Genomic DNA, 23,471 nt, shown 5'->3' with positions numbered 1-23,471 from the left:
CGGTACTTCTTGTATAATGTACTCAAATAATATTTGTTTTGTTTACAATTTTAAAAAAATCATTTTACAACACTGTAGCCAAACACAAAAAAAAACCCACATACTGTATGCATTTAAACGGTTTTTGTTGTGTGTTTAATTAAAGGTGAAGTAGATAAGTTGACCAAAAGTCATGGTAATTTGTTTGGTTCCCTTTAGAAATTGCACACTTCACCTTTAACTCTTATATTTTCCCTGATGAAAAACACTGCTCAGCTGCACTGTCAATAAATGCCTGTCCCTATCCATCTCTTTGTCGGTCTGCTATCATCCATGTCACTGTGTGCTTTCAGGGATGGGCTCTTGCACTTTTGTGAAGTCACTGAATCTGCTCTCGGTGTAGCTGATTAGAGTTTTACCTCTTTAAGATGCTGGTAAGATGCTATTGTGCCTGAATCGGCACACAAATAAGATAAAGTCATATGTGGCTCTGATGTCATTTGTGATTTATTGACTGATACCTAATCCCTGATGGCACCTTGCTACTTTAGCCCTGACATCACTTCCTATCACATGCCTTGCTTGGCATATCCTAGCATGCTCCTATCATCGTTTTAGTTTCAAATCTAGCCAGGAGCCAGACTGAACCACTTTGTTGTTAGAGTTTGGAAAACGGAGACCTCTAGTGGTAATGCTTGATACAGTTGCTTGTTTTAGGGGAAGGGAAGTTAATGTTCAGATGATAGAAGAAAAAAACACAAATATTGTATGGACATTTGTGAAGAGAATACTGTTATGGAAGCGAATCACTATGGCAAGCCAATTTATGTTGTTGATACTAATGGTTAAACTGTACAGTAATTAAATGCTTTGGATGAAAATTGTGTTAATGGCACTAAAATCGCAATCTTCTTTTTCTCTGGTGGAAATAAAGGGCAAATTGTCATGAATACTGAATAAATATAATTTTATATTGGAGGATAGCAGTTTTATCATAAGCCCTTTGAAATTGTATTGTACATTACCTGTTTTAGATTTAGAAGTTGCAAATAGTCAGAGAGGAGCAGTCTGTGTGTAAATGTGTAAATTACTACTTTTCCGTCACTTCTTTCAAAGTGGATGCAAATGATGCAAAATTATGATTAATACCTCAAAATGTAAAATCATGCAAATTATGCAGTGCAAAGCTTACAACAAAAAAATGCCTGTGTTGAAAGGAAATTCAATTTTTCATGCTAATGTATGGATGAGCTGCTTATGGAACAGTAGTAATGGAGTGATGATGTTTGGCTGTGAATCCATCCATGACAAAAATGGCATAATAGTAAGTTAGTGTATTAGTAAAGTAATTATGAGCGGTTTTCTAGTGTGTCTCCAGTAACTCCTTCAAAGTTTATGTGTAGCTTGTGCATGTGCAGGCCAAATGCCAAGCATGAAAGTTAGTATTAGATAAAGCAAAGCTGCAGATAGTAAGTGTTGTGCTGCTTAATTATTTAAGAGGGAATCAGCTCGCCATTATTCACAAACTGTTGCTTTGGCAATGCACGCCTCTGCTTCTGCTTGTGCCACCTTCATTTCTCTTATGTCGAAGGCTTTTTTTTACATTTTGTGCCAGATGGAGACATACAGGTAAGAGTGCACTAAGCTACGGCTGATTGGCTGTGTTGATCTTAAACCACATCCCTGTGCAAAAGTCTCACGTCCATTAGCATGTCTTGGTCTGGCAAAACTTGATGTCACCAAGCGCTCCGGGGCTCTCTGACACTCTCTGTCTGACTTAACCTTTGCCAGCATATTTATGGATTGCTCTCACTTTTTAGTTGAGTTTGGAAACTGCTTATATAGTTTTTGTTATGGACTCAATTAATGGTACTCAAAGCAGCGTTGTTTCCAAGGTAAAAGTAAGCAAAGATGTACAATTATATATTTCATTATGAATCTCTATCTTGGATAATGATTCTATCCACTGTGTGTTCTAATGGATTTCCACACATTTTCTCTTTTTGTATTGACAGCTCTGCAAAGTTTGTTTGTTAAAACCCATTAGATATGATTTTCTATTTTCGGTTGTTTCAAAATGCCAGTAAGATCTGAGAATATTGTAGCATTTTGCAGAGCTTTTAGCACAGTGGTTTGTAGTGACCCTGTTTTCCCCCTTGGTGGTGCACAACAATAAATTTCTAGATACCCTCTATGCAACCTCTTCAGTATTCCTCAATGGCATGACGTGCTGACATTCATGCTCACAAATATCACAAAGTTGTGAGCATGAATGTTTCATATATATTTCAAAAGATATTTGAGAAAGTAATACCAGCTAAACAAACAATGCAAGCATTACAAAATATTGGCATCTTAAAGATGCAAATATTGTTCAAGGCATGACATAATCTCTGGTCATACTAGATCCAGGAAATTGAATTCTTATGCATGCACATACTACTATCAGTGAAAGGTTTTGGGATGGTACGATTTTTAAAATGTTTTTGAAAAGTCTCTTATGCTTGCAAAGGCTACATTTATTTTAGCAAAATACTGTACAGTAAAATTTCAAATATCTGTTTTCTATTTAATATATTTTACTCCAGTCTTCAGTGTCACAAGATTATTGCAGAAATCTTGTTATTAATCTTATTAAATGCTTATTATAAATCTTAACATTATAAATGTTACTGTAATTTTAATGATTTTTATGCATCCATGCTTAATATAAATATTAATTGCTTAACAAAACAAATTTACCCTTTGAACCTTTGACTGGTAGTGTGTGTGTGTACATGTATTTTCATATAGTTAATTCACAGTGTGTAGGTTACAGAAAATAATAGTATAAATAGCAGGTAGAATACAGTAGATAACATGCAGTATGCCAGTATTCCATTTGAAACATAGCCACTCTCTTTCACTGAATACGTTTTGGAAAAAGAGAACTGTGGGAATTCTATTTAATTAACTCATTCTTTTTCTGTGTTTTCTCGCTTCTCTTTGTCTCTCTTGTGCTTAACCCTGGAACCTCCACCTAAACTTCTCTGTGCTCTTCCTCTCAGCCGTTAACTTTACGGATGCCTTGATGTTCGAAACTCCTCCTCCTCCCCCTCCCCTCTCCACTGACCCAATCCCAACAATACTTACCCCAGAACCAGCCACACCAGCCCCTACAACTGCTGCTCCGCCCAAACCTACTACTACCACTACTACTACAACTACCACAACTACTACAACTATTACCACCACTACTACAACAGCTTCCACCACGGTTCTTCCTGTTCGGCCCATGTCTCCTAAAACAGTGGATTGGAAAATGCTGGGTATCTGATAATGACTGTGTGCATTGGAAACGCCCACAGTATAGATTGATTCAATCAAATCAGTGTGTCCTCTTGTTTAGATGACATTTATTATGTATGACTGACTCGGTTAGTGGACCATTTAGGACAGGGCATGATTGATGTTCTCCCTGTTCTCTCACGGACACACAACACTCAGATTATACAGAATTAGTATTGACATTTGCTTTACAAATAGTTGCATTGTTGCATTAGAAAATTAAATGCATGCTCTGTAAACTATGAGATATTTAGAAGAACAAGTTAGAAACGAAATCAGTAAGATTGCTAACATTTTCTAGTTTTAAAGACGCCATGAAAGTTTTCTTTCTTGTGTTGACGTATTTAAAGTGACAGTATTTACAGGTGGGACATAGCTATGTGTTTAATAGCTAATAAGCCAAAACTAAAACCTGCTATGAACTATGAAACTATAATGTACCACTTACTATTGCTAGCAGATGGTAAAAAGGCCCCAATATACTCTTTCTAAAACGCAACAATATTCTGTTTTCATACATCGACACTACCCATGCTGTTGAAAGTGGTGTTTAGATGAATATTCAAATATATGCTGCGTGCAATAATCTCAATAATGTAACAGTATTTATAAAAGTATTTACCAGTTGGTGCGAACTTTTCCAGAAAGTTCACTTTGGTGAACTTTTTGAGTTGTTTTGAACTACCGAAACAAATTCCAAACAAACTTAATTTTGACCAGATTTAGTTTGAATAGACATCACACCAGTTCATTCTTCGATTTTGCTTGAGGTATATTGAGCTATACTGAAGTGGTGCTTTATGCATCACTACATTAATGATAATGGACAGGAAGTTTCGTTAATGTGACTATTAAGGGAATATTTTCATTCTAGAGAGCATTTTATTCTACAAATTTTTAAATGTGCCCCGAAGCTCAGGATGATATATTTTTGGTCCATTTTCCCCAGAGGATCATATATTAATTTGTCAACTAGCATATAGATGACCTCAAAGCTAAGAAATCTATATTATCTAAAAGAAACAAAAGTCAAATTTAGGTTTCATGGGGTCTTTAAGTTTAAGCATATGTGCCAGTGTTTGTATCAGAAAATATTTAAGTGTACTCCTCTCCCACCTGTTCTGCATAGCCCTGAATGTAAAGATCTGGAATCTGACCGTGGATGCTAACAATGACTATGCTAACGTCAGCTGGAAGCACAACTTCTCCGTTGACAGCAGCGAGTTTGTGCTAGAGTTCACACTGGACAGTAAGAGCCAGATGCACCTATTGAGAGCTTATAAAGGGAATGCTAGATTTTACTGGGCCTGCTGGAGACCCAAATCTTCCTCTCGTAATGTTTAATTGGGCCTCATTTATATGGCAAATTTACAGAACATCACCATAAATATTACAGGGAGCTCATGTTTATTTGAAAGGGGGGTATTGTAAATGTTGTTTGAATTGTCCAGCATTTATGATATCTCCCTGTTGTGATTCTCTGTAATGTTTTTGTCCAAAGTATTTGTTTAGCTTGTTAACTTGAGTTTTAACACCAAACTGAGGCATTGCTCCAGCATGTTACTCAATAATATCATATCTAGCTGCAATACTGCGTTGTGCTTTGTGTCATCAGCAGTCATGCATGTCCCCTTTAGAAAGCTCTAGTTCTCACTGGTGGCTAAGAACAGGGAGAGATTTGACTAAATCTATGAGGGGGAGAGACGCCTTGAGACTGAAAAAAAAGAGATGACCTGCTCTAATTGGGCCACAGAGAATTTTGGTCCGTAAAGCAGTGACTTTGAGGCACCCAGCAGTCCACTCTTATTATATAAAGTACTGCAACAGTTTTGTCTATATTTTTAACTAGTAAAAAGATATAAATATTTTTAGGTGTACATTTATATATAAGAGTTGTTCTCAGAAAACTTGCTGCAAAAATTATATATAATTTGTTTAGCTTTTTAAATATATATATAATGCATATACAATATATTATATATATTTTAAATATTATGTTAGAGATTAATTAAATATAAAAATTTTTTTTAATTTTTTAAAAAACATTCTTGTTTTAAGCTTGAAACTTACTATATATTGTTAGATTTATGCTTAAAACAAAACAGCACATTATATTATTAAGCTCATATAATATAATATAATAATATTGATTTCTTGGAGAATTTATCTTGTTAGGTTTTTTTTGTTTTGTTTTTTTACTGTAAACCAAGATAAAATACTGATTTTATTTATTTATTTATTTTTCCAGTGCCCTTAATTCTTTTTGATTACACAGCTGAATGTAAATCAAAAACTATTCTTCATCCTCCGTCAGTGTTCTGTTGTGCCTGTGCATGTTTAAGACGGTCACAGCATGAAAAAGATACATGCAATACGTAACTTTGACCAGTGTATATTTCTCTACCAAAGTCTCTCTCTCTCACTTGCTTTCTTGCTCTCTCTCGCTTGCTCCTTCGCCCTTGAGCTATCTGTCTGGCTCATCAGATGTGATTGCTAACTCCACCCTTACCTCAGCCATTGGCTTCCCAGCAGCGCTCATTGTCTGGCTGCCCACAGCTGCTTGGCTTATTGTTTATATTGGCTACCATTGTCCCATTCCGTGATTAGATTATGCCAGCAAGCCTGCCACATCTGATTGATGCCCCTTGGGCTTTGTTTTTTGTTTTGTTTTTTCCTTTGGTGGAAACGTTTCAGAGAAAGATAATGATGAGGTGAATGTTTCTTACCAAAGGACTCACCAAAGGGGAGAGTCAGAGTAACATATTTAACCTTGAAACATGTTGTACAGTACATCCTGATGCAATATCCCACCAAGCCGGTGAAAATGTACTGTAGCTGTAGGGGTCTGGGTTTCATCCAAGAGGTGCATCAATGTGGACTCATTTGTTTTTCACTAAGGAGTACTGCATTATTATAGGATCAAATTACATCAGGACCAATACGCACACATTCTCCAAAAGTACTTCCCATGTAGACTCACTATTTCATTATGTAACACTCCCTTTCCCTTTTCCCTCTTCCTCATCCTGTCACCATGTCCTGTCAAGATTGTGGCAGCTGCATGCATTCTGTGTGAGGCATGCTGTGTGACAATGTCTTACTATATGTAGAAGCTCCACAGCCCATATGAGATGTTTTGTTGATCTTAAAGCAGGACATTGTGACGTTTAAAAAGCTATCAGCCCATTTTGTGCATGTAATATGGGATTAAACATTAAAATGCACATTGCTTCTGATGCAGAGGTAAGGAATAACTTGACTTTAGTAAGGAATTAAAGCAGTAGTTCACCCAGAAATGAAAATTTTGTCACCATTTACTCACCCTTATGTCGTTCCGAACCTGTATGAGTTTCTTTCTTATGTTGAACAAAAAAGAAGACATTTTGAAGAATGCTGGTAATCAAATAATTGATGGTCCCCATTGCTGACATATATGCAGGTTTGGAACAACAGGAGGGTGAGTAAATTATTCCAGAAGTGTAATACTCAGAACATGTTTTTTTGAAAGCATTAATGGGAATTGTCTAAAAGGGATAAGTACTTACTTTTGTGTTAGTGAGGCCAGCAGGGGGTGCTCACCCTGTGGTCTGTGTGGGTCCTAACGCCCCAGTATAGTGACGGGGACACTATACTGTCAACAAGCACCGTCCTTCGGATGAGACGTTAAACCGAGGTCCTGACTCTCTGTGGTCATTAAAAATCCCAGGATGTCTTTCGAAAAGAGTGAAAAGTGACCTCGGCATCCTGGCCAAATTTGCCCATTGGCCTCTGATCATCATGGCCTCCTAACAATCCCCATATCTGCTAATTGGCTTCATCACACTATCTCCTCTCCACCAATAAGCTGGTGTGTGGTGGGCGTTCTGGCGCACTATGGCTGCCGTCGCATCATCCAGGTGGATGCTGCACACTGGTGGTGGATGAGGAGATAACCCCTGACAATGTAAAGCGCTTTGAGTGCCTAGAAAAGCGCTATATAAATGTAATGAATTATTATTTTTTATTACTTTCCAGCTCGTAGCTTCAGCTTGTAGATCTTGTAGCACTTTAAGGTGCTGTAATTGAATTTTGATATGCATATTATATTATCCAATGGCTGCTTGATTCAAAGGCTCTTCTGGCATCAAACTCATGCCAACCCATGAGTTACACAGTGCATGATGATTTCATTTAGGTTTCTTATGAACATCATGGAACCTCACTGAGTCATCATGCCCACCTTTTGACAAAGCCATTGGGATTTTTCTCTCCACTTCTTGGCTTCCTCAGAGATGAGATGCGGTCTATGGGTAATTGAGACAAGGTGCACCTCCCTCCACTCTAGACCGGAGTTCATTATAGCAAATCCAGTGTGAGATATTAAGCGGCAACTTCACATCAAAGCTTTTAAGAGGCGTCACTGAAGCAAATGATGCCCCTAATACACCAATGCCAGACTTTGATGTGTGCTGAGTGAAGGCATTCCAGTATTTTCGCTACCAGCCTGCTTTTTATATACAATCTCACTTAAGAAATATCCCACCGAACAGAGAAGAATCTTGAAAATAGAGTGGATAAGGATGCAGCACGTTTCCTCAATTAACAAACATGACCTGCTATCTTCGTTTTGGTCAGTTTAGTTTGGGCTCAGTTTGATGGGCACCTCTCTTGTGTCTCCTCCTGAAGGTAATGGGTCGATGAAAAGCATACAAGTAAACCACCAGCCTCCCATTAAGCTGGCTGGGCTGGTGGCCGGGGCCAAGTATCGGTTGCGGGTGTATTCCCATGAGCACAACTCCATCAGCAGCGACTATGTCACGTTCGAGACAGGCAGAGGTGAGGGGTGGCCAAGACACAAGGGAGAAAGAAAGGGTTCAACATGTGACCTCGACCTTCTGAAATATAGAAAACTGTATTTTGTCATATTTACTGATGGGTTACTGTCACTGGCACTGTAACTGGTAAAACATGGTGCTAGCAATGCCAAGGGCATGGGTTCCTTTCCCAGGGAACAAAAAGTATTTTGTCAATTTGTCAATGCTTCAGATGCATTAGCAAACTTCTTTTTCCAGCAGGATGCATATGTGCCTCAGGTGGTGCGAGCCAGATGAAATCTCACAGCGTTTTGTGTAAGAGCACATTCAATAAGATATTGATCCCCGTGGTGATAAGGATCCCTGAGCCGTGTAAATGCCATTTTAGGTGGGATGTTTGCTCTGTTTTTCGGGTATAGAAGATTGAGCTCATAATGTAATCCAAACCATCAGCTTTATTGTTTGTGCCTCTCACTGATAGATCCCTCTGTGATTTTCCACATAAAAATGCCACTATTAGTAGGCCTTATATTATATTATATTATATTATATTATATTATATTATATTATATCAGAGTAGACTCTAATGCCTGTGGTTTTGAAATTAAGTGTTCGACAAGCACATAAGAAGCAATGTTCACAAGTTTGGGTTCAGTAAAAAAAAGTTTAAAGAAATTGGTAACACTTTAGAATAGGGAACACATATTCATTATTAATTAAGAGTTTTCCCTCAATAAACCCCTAATTTGCTGCTTATTAATAGTTAGTAAGGTAGATGTTAAGTTTAGGTATGGGATATGATTTAGGGATCTAAAATATGGCCATGCAGAATAAAACATTATATGTGCTTTATGAATACTAATAAACAGCCAGTATGCTAGTAATATGCATGCTAATAAGCAGCTATAGTTAATAGTGAGAATTGGCCCTTAAAATAAACTGTTACCAAGAAATGAATAGTTGTATTTATCAAGGATACAATAAATTGTTCATTTGTGGCAGTAAAGACATTTAAATATATATTTATAACTTACATTAAATTAAATTTACATTTATAATTTTTAAAAGACTTCCATTTTAAATAATTTTCTATTTATCAAAGAATCATGAAAAATATGTATCATGGTTTCCACAAAAATATTAAGCAGCACAACTGTTTACAGTTAACTGATGATAATTATAGAATTTCTTGAGCACCAAATCAGCATATGATCCTGATTTCTGGAAGATCATGAGACACTGAAGACTGTAGTAATGGCTTCTGAAAATTTACTGTTGCTATCACAGGAGTAAATTGCATTTTACAACATATGAAAACATATTTAAAAAAAATTTAAATAATTATTTAAAAGCTACCGAGCCCAAACCTTTGTACTGTAGTGTATATCCAAATAACTTTCAATAGAGAACTGGAAAAAAAACATCTATTCGCTAGAATCACTTTATAATATTAGGAGAGACAAAAATGTTTCGCAAGATGCATCTATTAAAAAGAGTGTTGTTGTTTTGTTTTTGTTTTTTTGTTTTTTTTTAAAAAGGGGAGTATTTGATGATGCGGTTAAACCAAGCTTTACTCAGGTTCCATTTTCATCAGATAACTCTTCATGGAGAGAGCGTCAAATAACTTTCAATAGAGAACTGGAAAAAAAACATCTATTCGCTAGAATCACTTTATAATATTAGGAGAGACAAAAATGTTTCGCAAGATGCATCTATTAAAAAGAGTGTTGTTGTTTTATTTTTGTTTTGTTTTTTTTTTTTAAAAAGGGGAGTATTTGATGATGCGGTTAAACCAAGCTTTACTCAGGTTCCATTTTGATCAGATAACTCTTCATGGAGAGAGCGTCCTGTGCTCTGATGTTATTATCAGGATGGGTAATTCAAATCCAGATCCGCAGTTCTCACCACTAATGTGTTTTTGATAAAGGATGGCTGTCAAATTACTCCTACTACCATGTTGCTGAAAATCTGAGAGATTTATTAGGTTCTCCATTTGGTGTTAGTATGTTCAGCTGTTCTCCAGGCTCGATAAATTATGCAGGAGGAGAACAAGCTTCTTAATGTCTAAAATGATCTGTGGGAGTTGATTTCTGCCATTCTTGCTTACGAGTATATCATTACAAAACTTAAACATTTTATTCTGTACCTCTCTTTTTCTCGTCCCTCCTTTCTGTGTGTGTGTTTGTTTGTTAACAGCCTACAAGGAGCAGGAAGACATTGCTACTCAGGGCTGGTTCATTGGGCTGATGTGTGCCGTCGCTCTATTGGTTCTCATCCTGCTCATTGTTTGTTTCATCAAGAGGAGTCGTGGAGGAAAATATGCAGGTAAAATGCAGCAAATACACAGCCACATTAACCCAGGGTTATTTATTTATGATATGTAAATTACCCTTTTTTATCAATTGATTTATGTATTGCAATACATAAATGCATTTTTTTTTACCAGTGAGAGACAAGAAAGACCTCCCCTTAGATCCTGTTGACCATAAAGACCAAGATGGTTCATTTGACTATCAGTAAGTTTGCACTTTTGATCACTTCTACCATAAAAGTAAGCAGTTTTTTTCCATAAACAGCTATTTGGGTTCATATGAAGGGAAAGGGCTTTCAATAATCTTACTTTAGAACTGTTTATATGCGCTTTCTGCTACTTATGATATTGAACCTGTTGATGAATAACTTTGTTTTACCTGTTACAGGTCCTGAACTTAGCTCTCACCCTGCAGAGGGGAATATGCCTTTTTCATTTTAATCGAAAATAACAACTAACCATGTAAACCAAACAAATTGTAATTAACAACTTACATAAACACCCCCAAAAACATTTGTTGATGAGGCTTTCATATTACCTAAACACAAAATAAGCCTGCTGCGGTTAATAGATCTCAGTTCAGCTGGAAAACAATGCACCAATTTCTCAGGAAACTGTGGTTGCCATGGAGTTAAAAACTCTCCAGTGGGCATCTTATCACCATCTTCACCAACATCAGCTTCTTTAAATGAGTCCTCCCTGAGCAGTTCTACCTCTGCTCTCTAAACCAGACAGATCTCATAACTTCACACCCTGAAGTCAGTGTGAAAAAATCAGTGTGCAACTCTGAAGAGGAGTTCACACTGGCCCAACAAACTCCAACTTCCAGCACTTGACAATCTTTCTTTAGTATTATTAATACACTATTATAGTGTTTATTAATATTTTTTAATAATAATATGAACTTACATTTTTATACTTTAAGCTTTCATTTGAATTTAGCAGTTATTTTATATGCTTTTTTTTTCAAGTTTAATCATATTGTACTTAATCTTATTTCAGTAATCTTATTACCATTGCAACATTTCTGTTTTAGAGATTTATTTTTGGTGTTTTGCCTTTTATTATGATACGACAGTGGAGAGCGGACAGGAAGTGAAGTGGGAGAAAAAGAGAGGGCTGGTTCGGGAAATGTCGTTATTCGAACTCGGGACGCCCATAACGCAACAACATTATATGTCGGTGCACTTGACCACTAGGCTATCGGCATCAACACCATTGCAACATTTATAATTTTCAAAGTTTTTATTCTAACATTTATATTTATTGTATTTCGGCTGTTTTGCAATCAAAGAAAACTATTTAGAATCATTTTAGCTTTAGTTAACTAGCACTGGCACTTGATGGCTTTTGTTCGGATCAGTGTGTTACCATGTTGGCATTTGTTAGGGCAGTGTGAACCTTAACAAACAAACTTTTTTCTACCTGTCATCCTTAATTTATTTTCAAGGTTTTGTTGTGTAAGCCCACATCTTTCAAGATGGTGTGGAAATTACAACTTGGGTACAAAGAGTAAAGGGAAGTGTCAGTGAGGGCTTTAGGCAGACGTTATACATCTGAACCAATATCTCTAGCTCGATAAGCTAATAATTGTCATGTTACTTATGCAATGTTGAGAATAAACTATAGCAACACTTCAAACTTAGCATTTTCAGTTGGATGACAAATGTAAATAGTTTAATATTGTTAGCTAGTAAATTTTAACATTTGTTAACTTTTCAGAAAGGTAGCTTGATTAGTATAGCAAGCTAAACACAAGCTGTGTCTGAAATCGCTCACTCGATCACTCATTCACTCATTCACTAACTCCTATATAGAGAATGGCAGTTAAGTGCACTATATTAGCAAGGAGTGACAAAATTAAGTGAGTGAATTCACGGTGGATTTTGGGAAATAGTGTTCTAGCCAGTGTATGTGAGCTCAAAGAGTGCATTGTAGGTACAGTGGTGGCCAAAATAGAAGTGTCGTACTGTTTTTATCCACTTTTGACTTTAATATTTGGTATGTCCACCTTTTGCAGAAATTGCAGCAGCACATCTCTCTGCATAGTGTCAGTATATTACCTGAGAACTTCAACACTAATGTTTTCCCATGCCTTCTGCAACAAGCCAAAAACTTTCCTTTGAATGTCCAATAGATCTGTCCAGTTTATTTTCCAACTCACCCCAAATTTGCTCGATGGGGTTGAGGTCCGGACTTTGAGGGGGCCAGTCCATCATTTTCAATGTTCCAGCAGATTCCTTCCATTGCAGGTAGTTCTGGCAATAGTTTGTTTTATGGGTATTGTAATGGCCAATTCAACAAAAACAACTGAAACCTCTTAAATATGCCAAGTGTTCTAACAATTTTGGCCACTGCTGTATAAACGACTGAAGTTGTTCACTTACAATTACAAATGTGCACTATATAGGCTACTACAGGGAGCATTTTCAGATACAGTAATAGCTTCTCCAACACTGCACCTAAGCTACATTTGACATTTCAGTAGAAATGTAACATGGATTTGTAGTTTGATTTGGTGTAATCCTCTTAACAACTAATTGAAAAACATGCTCTAACCATTTGGACTAAATCATTTTTAATAAAACCACTTATTAACAGTTATGTAATATTAAATGGTTCGCCTTTTGTCAAAGCTAATTAACTTTAAGGAGATCAAGACCACAGATCTTCAGTAACTGATTAGCTTAGTAATGCTAAGATGTAAGTTAAGCTGAGCCCTCCCTTTCTACTTTCTAACGTCTCTCTCCATCTAACATGTGAATGATGTGGTCAACTCCATCTTCATGATCCCTTTTCTTCCCCCTCCTCTTTCAAATTGGTGGCTGGGTTGTTAAGGAACGAGAACAGGTATTTGGTTTCAGCACATCATCTCAGCCTGAGCATGTCATTGGTTAGCCTACATGTGGATGACAGAACGGGAACTAAAGCTGCTGTCTAATCAATGTTTGAGCTCTATAAAAAAGGTGTTAAACTCCTTGGTCCCTTTATTGTGGATGTAATCCAGCAATTTTATGAAAGTAAACACACCGTGTCCTAACCAAACACGATGCAATAAAGCAGCCAGGGTGAAAAGCCAGCTACAAGCAGCTCAGGTGTGGATAGAGACAGGATGTTTTCAGGGTTTTACATAAAACATGACCATACGTCCTCTTTTTTCCCAACTATGTCCTGGCTGGGATCTCTAAATTGCCTAACATGTCTAGGTTTAGGCTTCGTTTTCCTCTTGACGTGCTCTCTACAGTTCTCATACATTAAAGTGCCCCTATTATGGGTTATGAAAGGTTCATATTTTGGTTTTGGGAGTCCCCAACAGCAGGTTGACATGCATGCAAGGTCAAAGAACAAAACAGCCATGGTATATGCGTTAGCCCAATGCAGAAACGTATTGATAAAGCACTGCAGTTTGTACACCAACGTATTGCTCTATTCTTTATCATAACTCCAAGTAATAACAACGACAAACATTCACTATTCATCGACACATTTTTAGACAATTGCGAGCGAACAGATGTTGCTGTTAGCCAGAGTCAGAAACCTAATGTTACAAGCTGCGCGGAGCAAACACAACACACATAAACCATATTTATTTGCAGGCATATGTATTTTGCATGCTACAGAGAACATGAAAGCAACAATTTTTATGACATTTACAGGTTGTGATTCGCAGGCGGAAGAAGCTGGTCCAAGTAAACTGGTTATTGATCCTTCCTTCAGCAACAACTGGCATGCAAATCCCACGTTGTACACATTTAGGTTGCTGTAGCAGTCATCAGTAAAATGACGGGGACGCAAGGTTGGGGCTATACTGCTGTGGTATTGCTGGAAAAATGAACTTTAACCATTGATTCTTCACAGCCTTGTCCTTTGGCAGTAAAAAAATCACTATTCATCGACACATTTTTAGACAATTGCGAGCGAACAGATGTTGCTGTTAGCCAGAGTCAGAAACCTAATGTTACAAGCTGCGCGGAGCAAACACAACACACATAAACCATATTTATTTGCAGGCATATGTATTTTGCATGCTACAGAGAACATGAAAGCAACAATTTTTATGACATTTACAGGTTGTGATTCGCAGGCGGAAGAAGCTGGTCCAAGTAAACTGGTTATTGAAGTTTTCCCGGGTCTGCGTGCGCAACAAGTGGGCGGGCAATATGCTAATGTTTCATGTTGACGTCAACATGAAATGGCTTGGGATTCGTTTTAAAAACGACTCGTTTCAATGACTCAAGAGTCGACTCTTTCTTTTGAGAGACAATAACTTTATACACGGTGCACTTTCAGATTTAAAACTTTGCAGGATGTTTTCATTCACTTAGAGCTGTGTTACACACTACATGAAAGGTAATTTTCAAAAATCCATAATAGGGGCACTTTAAATGTATGCATATTTGCTTTGGTTTGATCATTCTATGTAGATCCCACCTTCTCACAGGCCACCATTGGTTGATTATGTACAATGCTTGCACGCTATTGGTCAAACTACTTGTCAGTCATTACCTTCAACAAGTATGATATCAATAAGAAAACACAGACAAAACCCAGACATTTTATGCAATTTAGAAATCCCATCTAATACATGCTCGGGAAACAAAGAAAACATATGGTCACCTTAAACATAATGTAACATGAATGTGCTTTTTAAGAAGAGCAAACTGCTTGTCACTTGAAACTTGCCTGTTTAGGACACGGTGCTGTAAACACTTACAGCACCACTTAAAACACTTATCGCATGGTTCATAAAAAGCCGTTCATCTCTGAGAGTGAATTGGAATTTGTATTAAAAGCTTTGGCCTGAAATAAAATGTCAAGTACTGAAGCATTTTATTCCCTCTTAAAATAATTTTGACTCTCCTATAAATAAAATGATAATAATGATTATTTTTTCATTGTAAGGTTCATATTTTAAAAGCTGGTACTGTAATGTCAAGGTTAATTTGTCAAAAAGGAACCAAGGACACGTAGATTCAATGACAGCATGAAAAGTGAAAATGATTCTGCTTTGTTTAGAGGAAACTCAGTTGAACATATATTTGCATGCAAGGAGTTTGCTAGGAAAATGTATGGTTTTTCACTTCATTGAGTCTATGATACCCTTTGGCTTTCAGAATTTATAATGCATTTCCTACAATCTGAGAGGAGAGTCTGCTGGAAATCAGAGCCCTTGGGTTTTGTCAGTGATCTGTATTCAATAGAATGCCACATCTAGAAAATAAGCAAAAACCTAATGACAGATTATTTGCTGAGGGCTGTTTATAATTATGATGTTCACTGCATCATTTTCTTTTTCCTCTTATTTTTCTTTTAAGTGCCTCTTTGATGACACAGATGTTTCATTTTATTCATTTTTTCTCACTCTTTCTCCCTTAATCATTTTTTATTCTTGGGTGTTTTCCATTCCTGTTGGTCCAATGAAGGTCTCTTGAAAGGGAAAGGTATGAAAAGAGCGGCATTAATTTCACCTGCCTTTGGATTATTAATCAAGAACTAAAGCTTTTTCTGCCTTGCATTTTTGATTTTAATCGATTCATACATGTCCTTCTCCTTTAGTATTGATAAATGACCGAAAGCATAGGATACATAAAATTTTTTTCCATGACACATTTTTTTCCCCTGTCATTCTAACATGACTCATAATTCATGCTTCAAAATTGATGTTGTTAGAATATAGCAATTTACCAAATCTGTACATTTAATAACTTTATTTATAGGGCTGTCAATTTAAAGGAATGGTTTACCCAAAAATGAATATTTGCTGAAAATATACTCACCCACACATCATCCAAGATGTAGAAGAGTTTGTTTCTTCATCAGAACAGATTTGTAGGAATTTAGCATTACAGCATGCCAATGGATTCTCTGCAGTGAATGGGTGCCGTCAGAATGATAGTCCAAACAGCTAGAAAAACATCACAATAATCCACACTGAACGTGTCTGTCAATTAACATCTAGTAAAGTGGAAAGCTGGTTGAAGAACTGGAATCGTATGAATTACTTGTGGATTAGTGCAATGGTTTTCAGTTGTTTTGACTCGCATTCTGACGGCACCCATTCACTGCAGAGGATCTATTGATTTGACTACTCGGCTTAATGTCATGTTGACAGCCCTATTTGTTCATTAATTCATTTATTTGCTTTTAAAATATTTTAGAAAAATTAGGCTACCTGATCTCATGATGAAAACGTACCTGTGGGAATTTTTTCGTCCAGACATGAAATAAGGTTACGTACCAATAAATACATATCACTGCAGTTTCCAACAGAAATGAACACTAGAGGCGGTAAAACAGCAAGCACTTGTAATCGTTTTCATACACAGTTATGATTACCGCTTCATATGTTTCGCTTTCCGGACATAGGCCTAATAATCTTGCTCGGTAGCTCAGCTGGACATAAGATGCGGAATCCTTGGGTACAAATCCCGTGAAAAACATGACTCACAATGAAAGAGCTGAAAGATGAGGGATAGTAAAACAAGCTAAAACGGCATGCTTGTGATTGCGTTTTTACGTCACATTCACTTTTGTTCATACCATTAGGGTAGGTTTAGGTGTAGTGCAGATGGCACTATATTGTAAAACGTCACGGAGCATTAGAGTTATAGTGCCACTCAATGGACATTTCAAATCATAATTGCGGTGACACGTACAAAACCAACGTCACATAAAACGTACCATATGTACGTTCATCTGTTCCGGGGGGAAAAAAACAAACACTCTTTTAGTGCCACTCAGTGGACATTTCACATCGAATATGTATCGAAACATACATGACGGTACGTATTTCGCGTCTTGTGAAATAGTTCCCACAGGTACAATTGCAATTAGGTGTATGCAACAAGCCGCAATTCATGCTAAATTTTGCATCACGTCATCACAGTTTTCATATATCCTGTCAAAAATGATGTACAATACAAAATACAGATTGCTTTCGCTCATTGAAAATCAGTTTTTCCACTGTTTGAGGTGAAAAGCATGTGATACTGTGGGTGTGAGGACTGATCGATTAAATCAAAAACCCATTCTCTTTATTCCCTGAACTCTTGCTGGTGCAGAGAGTGTGTTTGGTGGGGAAAAAGCATTTCCTGAATGTGCCTTATTGAATCTAAAGATAAATAACTAAACAGCCATGATTTTCCAGTTGTCATGGTGCATGCACAGAACCGTGTCATCTGGTAATATCCATTTGATGCAGAATTGCTCCTTGTTTATAGAGAGGATATATGCAGTTGGTAAAAGCATTTTTATGACCCGTAGCAATGGATAATATCATGGAGCCTGGTTGTAAACCTTGTTTTGTGAGGGGACAAAGTAGTTTATTTACAACATTTCAATTTAACAGCCCATCATTAATACAATTTACAACAAGGTCCATGGATACTACATGAAATTTAAAATGGACCTCTGTGCTAAGTCAACGATTTTTAGGATCTCATAGGTGTTGCTTTGTGGTTTTCTGTTTTCTTGGTGCTTCTCAGTTGATGTAGCCTACTGTAGGTCCCAGTTCCTCATGCATGACACTCTTACCCCCCAGCAGAGGTCCGTTTTAAAACGACTCTCATGTGTGGGCATGGACAGGACAGGGGATGAAAGATCTACCTGTGATAATATAGTGCAATGAATAATTTATAGCCATGACATCATTTATAGAATACAGAGAGCAAAGAGTTTGTCTTTGTCTTTAGTAATACATTTGTTGTTCTTTCCCCTTGGGACTTTTCTTTTCTCCTTGGCGTTTCTCAAAAGTGAGATTTGAAATGTTTTTCTCAGCATTTGTAATAGTTTTTACATGGAATAAAAAGCAAAACTGTCAACTGTTTGGAAAATCTCATTAAATTCAGATGCCACATATCTGGGAAGTAGGATTTTGGTGTTTTAATATTCTACTTTTTCTTTTCCTATATTCTTTAATATTCTGATACACTACTGTTTAAAAGTTTGGTGTCAGTAAAATAAATACATAAAAAGGAATACTTCTAAGTATTATTAAGTATTCATAATGTTAGAATAAATATAATGTTTTAAACTTTCTATGCAATCAAAATACCCTTAAAAAAATGTTTTCCACAAAAAAAAAAACGTTCAAACTTGATAATAATAAGAAATTATGATTTCTTAAGTGGCAAATCAGCATATTAGAATGATTTCTGAAGGATCATGTGACACTGAAGACTGGAGTAATGGCTGCTGAAAATGAATTTAAAATCTATTCTATTATGAAGTAATTTGTAAGTTGCTTGTGTTTATGTAATCAGAATACATGCCTACTTTTAAATGGTTGTCTAACATGCTTTTGGAGTCACAACATCCCCCAAATTAAGGGTGCTACTGTAACAGGTCCATGCTATCCAGTCGAACCATGTTCTAACTCTTTTTCTCTTTCTCCCAACAGCAGTGACGAAGACAACAAGCCATTGCAAGGCAGCCAAACATCCCTAGACGGGAACGTAAAAGAGAGCGACGACAGTCTGGTGGATTATGGTGAAGGAGGAGACGGCCAGTTCAACGAGGACGGCTCTTTCATAGGCCAGTACACAGTTAAGAAGGACAAAGAGGAGACAGAAGGAAACGAGAGCTCAGAAGCCACGTCACCCGTTAATGCCATCTACTCTCTGGCATAGCACCCTAACCTGAGCACGGCGCCCCCAGCGGGCCGGAGGGTGCCACTACACACGTAAAAATACATATATATATACATACAGAGAGAATTACAAGTATTCACATACAACGCACTGGAGTGCATGATCCTTCTAAACAAGGGATGGGGAAAGGCAGGTGAGCCAAAAACGGTGTTCAGAAACCTTTCTTTAAGGTATCCCCATGCCCCACACAGACTTTAGTGTGCCTTTAGGGCGATGGGGCGGACTTTTGAGCTTTTCATGTGGCTTATGCTCTTCTTTTTTTTTTTTGTAAATCTTTAATCTGCCCCTTCCTCCTCCTCCTAACTGTAGCTAGCATCAAAGAAACGGCGATACAAGCACCAGACCTGTGACATATCAACTGTGGGTCGACTCAACTGCAGAATGTCGGCAAATACGTTTATCATATTGATATTTCCGCAGTGAATGATCCTTTTTTTCCTCCACCGCAAATAGATGCATCTAAAAACATGAATCCTCTAGACAGTGCTGGCACGGTTTGATGTGCTTTATAAAACTATGCACTGTGTATTATCATTATCGTGCTTTTGGGTTAAAATTGGACGTTAGTATCTCATGTTTTCTTTTGTATGTTGACTTTCGCAACAAAAAAAAACATCCAGTTCTGACTGTATACAGTATGCGACAGGACTGATATCATGCTTTCATTTGCCATTGCTTTGTTAACCAATATTTATCGGCCGAGGTTACATGGCATCACTTGTAAATGAAGAAAAAAAGACAACATTTTGAAGCATGGTAGTATTTTAGCGCAAAGGACAATGGAGAGGTAATATGAAGAGTTAAATACACAATGATATATTCCTTTTTTTATAAGACTTGATTTATATAGTCCTCAAAAGAGAATGACGATGATGATCACGTTTGTTTTTCTTTATTTCTTTTTTTAAATCAGCTTGGTGAAGATTTCGGTGTCAGAATAAGTTTCTTCAAGGAGTCTAAAAAAGTTTGGGGTGCATCAATACATAAGTGGGTTGTCATATGAGGATTTCTAGACATGAATAACTCAACATAGACATACCGAGTTGGTAAAGAGAAGTGTACATATTGTTTGGGGTTGATCCAGTGTTGATTCTCTTTGTCGGGAGAGCAGCTGAGACACTGCCCTGAAGACATGCCACTGTAACTGTAGTGCCGCTCTCATACTACTGTACTACCATTACTTTATCTTCTGCACTACTATGGTTCAAAAGTCTGAGGATCTGGGATTTTTAAATTTGCACCTGGAAATAAACAACATTTTATGATTTTGAAAAATTGAAAACTAAAAATGTAGATATTTAAAGATATCAAAGTTGACAATGTTATGGATATATATATAAATGATTTATTCATGCACATTATTATTATTATTTTTAAATCATGTGCCATTTTGCAATCAGCTCTCAATAGACAAATCACTTTTCTTTTGTTCGAGAAGCTGAACGCATTGGGGGAAAACACGATCGCAGCTTCTGTTTCATGCCAACGTTAGGATTTAATTAAATAAGGAACCGATTTATTTGAAACATTGAGTCTGTTGTGACTCCTTACAGATGGTCAGATATTTTTCTTCCACATTCTAAGAACATCTGTCTTTGGATGCTTTAAAATCATCCTGGTTTTACCCAAACTTGCTGAGTTTATGCAGCTTTATTTCTGCTGTCATTAAAGCAAAAGGGCGACAAACCACATATATTAATTTTTACTAGTGATCTCAAACTTTTGGACCCCTCTACATATTTATCTTGATTTTATTTATAAAAATAATAGGGACTAATATATTAATAATTTATTGAGTCTGAGCTGTGCTGTTGAAATCTTCTCTGTGTAATGTAGATGAAAACATAATTCAGAGATCAAGTACCATGTTTGTGGCGATGTAAAATAGTCAAAAGTGATGTCACCGTTAAAAGGATTATGTCTTACTTGTTAATTGTGCTGCTCTTTTTAGTATTTATGTCGTATCACTGCTATTGTGTTAATATTTTAGAATTTATTTAATGTAATTTCTACTTAACATGAAATGGAAATATTGTGTTTTTTTTTTTTTCAAATAAGGCCTCGGTCATGATGTAAATATCCTTTTTTTTCTTTCTTCTTCTTCTTTTTTTTGAGCAGGTTTACTGTGTTACAATAAGTAAAAATAAAAATACTTTTGGTGCATCCCAAAATGCAAGACTCCACGCACAGGTTTGGATTCGGGTTCAGCCAGTGATCTTGGGTAATTTGAATGAGACTTGTTTTTGTGTCCTGTCATTTTAATCGTGACATATTTCTTCACTCACGTCCCAATTTCACCCGGCTGACACCATGATGTAAATAGCAAATGCTGTAGAGCTGTACCATTGTAGCATTCTGCACTGAGGATGATACCTTTTTGTAAACATTTGAATTGTGTTATGCAAGAGAAAATGGTTTGTCTGTTCATGTATTACTTCACCACAGGCTCCCATAATGCCTTTCACCTGTGACATGGCCCAGCTGATCATGCTCTTTGAAAGGGCTGAATATCAGGTCATAACTCCCTGATAGGGATGCGTTGTCGTATACACATCGCAGTCGTATTATTTACTTCGCAGTAAATAAATACGTGTTAATGAAATTGATTGGATCCATCAGATCTGCTTTCTCTCCAGTACTTCAAAGCAATACTGTCCTCGTTTGCCTTTCGCTCTTCTGTTTTCTGCACAGCTTTTGTAGTGACTTACATGCACAGACAACTCTTTAGATCACACGTGACATTGTTGTAGCTTTGTGAGTCACACGGTTTAACATCAAGGCAATTCAGAGACGGCTTAAAACTATTTTGACCAACCTTGCCTTGAACTTCTGCAGCCACTTTTATCGTCCTCACAGATTGTTCCCCTGTCCATGAGTTGTTGTGGACTGGCGATGTTCAAAAATATATACAACTATATATCTGTTGGTATATTGCTTATTCTGTCTTTCTCCCAATGTCGGATCATCTGTGTACTTAACTGGTAACATGCATAATTTAGTTACCATAAAACAAAGAGTACAATAATCGCCACAGCTATTCTCATGACACGTTTGATTTTTTTCAAAGCCATACATGTTGATTATTATTATCATCCTTATTGTATTTTTAGCCATTTGTGCATCGGAGCAACTTTTTAAATTGCTGATCATGCTGGTTAACAGTGTTTATTTTTTCTGTAAATCTGGCCAAGGAAATGGTCAGTCATTATTGTTCAACATGTATGCGTGTATGACGAGATGCTGCAACTTAATCTGCTCGAGACGCCTTTCTTTATAGTAAAGCTGTGTCATTTTCTCAACCTTCTGATCTGTCCTTGCCTCTGATTAAAAAATAGTTTCACTTTTTAAACACTTACTGGTTTGGTTGGTAAACTTGACACATTTCCATTGAGTCATAAGTATCACATATATCTTCATATAGGAAGAAATTTGGGTTTTGAGGATTTTATAGAAGGAAAATTAAAGCGTTAACTATTCAGAATTGGATTGAGAATGAATTTTGAATTGACGTAGCAAATGGGCAGATTCAGACTTGAACTAAAGTATATAATTTAAAATGTAATTGACTTTCATTTTGGTGAAAATATATAAAATTATGTAACAGCTTAACAATATATATATATATATATATGTGTGTGTGTGTATGCTTGTTTGTTTGCTATTCATTTGCTATATATATGTAGCAAACGCACAGATGCATATATTTATAAACACACATTTATATATTACTTATATATTACTATCTATATACGTAGCAAATGAGCAGATTTAGACTTGAACTAAAGTACATGAATTAAAATGCCATTGAATTCATTTTTCAAATTTAATTGTCAAAAATATATGAAATATTGTATATACACACATACCTCATTTTTATATATAAAAGGGTATATGTATAATTTATTTTTTTACCTGACTTTTTATATTAGATGAAAGAAACTCAAAGAAGTGTCCTTTTTAATTTGGTTTTATAATTATATAAAATAGTACTTTAATATTTCATGTTAATTATAAAATACTATTAAATATAAAATATGTAATTTATTATCATTTGTATGAATAATTTTTCAATATGTAAGTGTACATTCTAATCAGTGTCATTTATATTCAAGGTAGGTTAACACTAGATTAAAACCCATATGATGCAGATCTCTGTTCATCATTGTCTCCAGTAATCTGGCCTCTGTTGAACAGGCCAACTCATCATCCACACTACATTTGAGTGAGCCACAGCTCTCCCCATTGATTTTACCCATATCCGGATGACTACAATGACTTCCACAGCTTAACGTAGCCGATACGACCTCTTTCTTTTACTCAGATGGCAAGAGGCACAAAAAAACGAGTGGTGAAATAAATAACAAGCCTGTGACGATAAATCTGTTGTGGACCCTGGAAAGAGTGTACCATAGA

The 23,471-nt window shown here is 36.5% G+C and overlaps 1 protein-coding gene across 1 annotated transcript in view; it reads left to right on the top strand.

The window, feature by feature from the left end:
• The window catches only part of nfasca (neurofascin homolog (chicken) a), a 79,021-nt gene extending 59,628 nt beyond the window's left edge, over positions 1-19,393 (top strand). Inside the window, exons 25-32 of the mRNA XM_016443580.1 lie at positions 3,027-3,287; positions 4,436-4,555; positions 7,972-8,121; positions 10,296-10,424; positions 10,546-10,615; positions 13,249-13,260; positions 15,834-15,851; positions 18,809-19,393. Of these exons, the coding sequence (XP_016299066.1) occupies positions 3,027-3,287; positions 4,436-4,555; positions 7,972-8,121; positions 10,296-10,424; positions 10,546-10,615; positions 13,249-13,260; positions 15,834-15,851; positions 18,809-19,037 (989 nt within the window). The 3' untranslated portion in view covers positions 19,038-19,393. The remainder of the gene's footprint in view (positions 1-3,026; positions 3,288-4,435; positions 4,556-7,971; positions 8,122-10,295; positions 10,425-10,545; positions 10,616-13,248; positions 13,261-15,833; positions 15,852-18,808) is intronic.
• Positions 19,394-23,471: the final 4,078 nt, after the last annotated feature.

The sequence above is a fragment of the Sinocyclocheilus anshuiensis genome, unplaced genomic scaffold (assembly GCF_001515605.1).
Source record: "Sinocyclocheilus anshuiensis isolate Anshui unplaced genomic scaffold, SAMN03320099.WGS_v1.1 scaffold51, whole genome shotgun sequence".
Taxonomy (NCBI): Eukaryota; Metazoa; Chordata; class Actinopteri; order Cypriniformes; family Cyprinidae; genus Sinocyclocheilus; species Sinocyclocheilus anshuiensis.
This window is presented reverse-complemented; position numbering and strand designations above follow the sequence as displayed.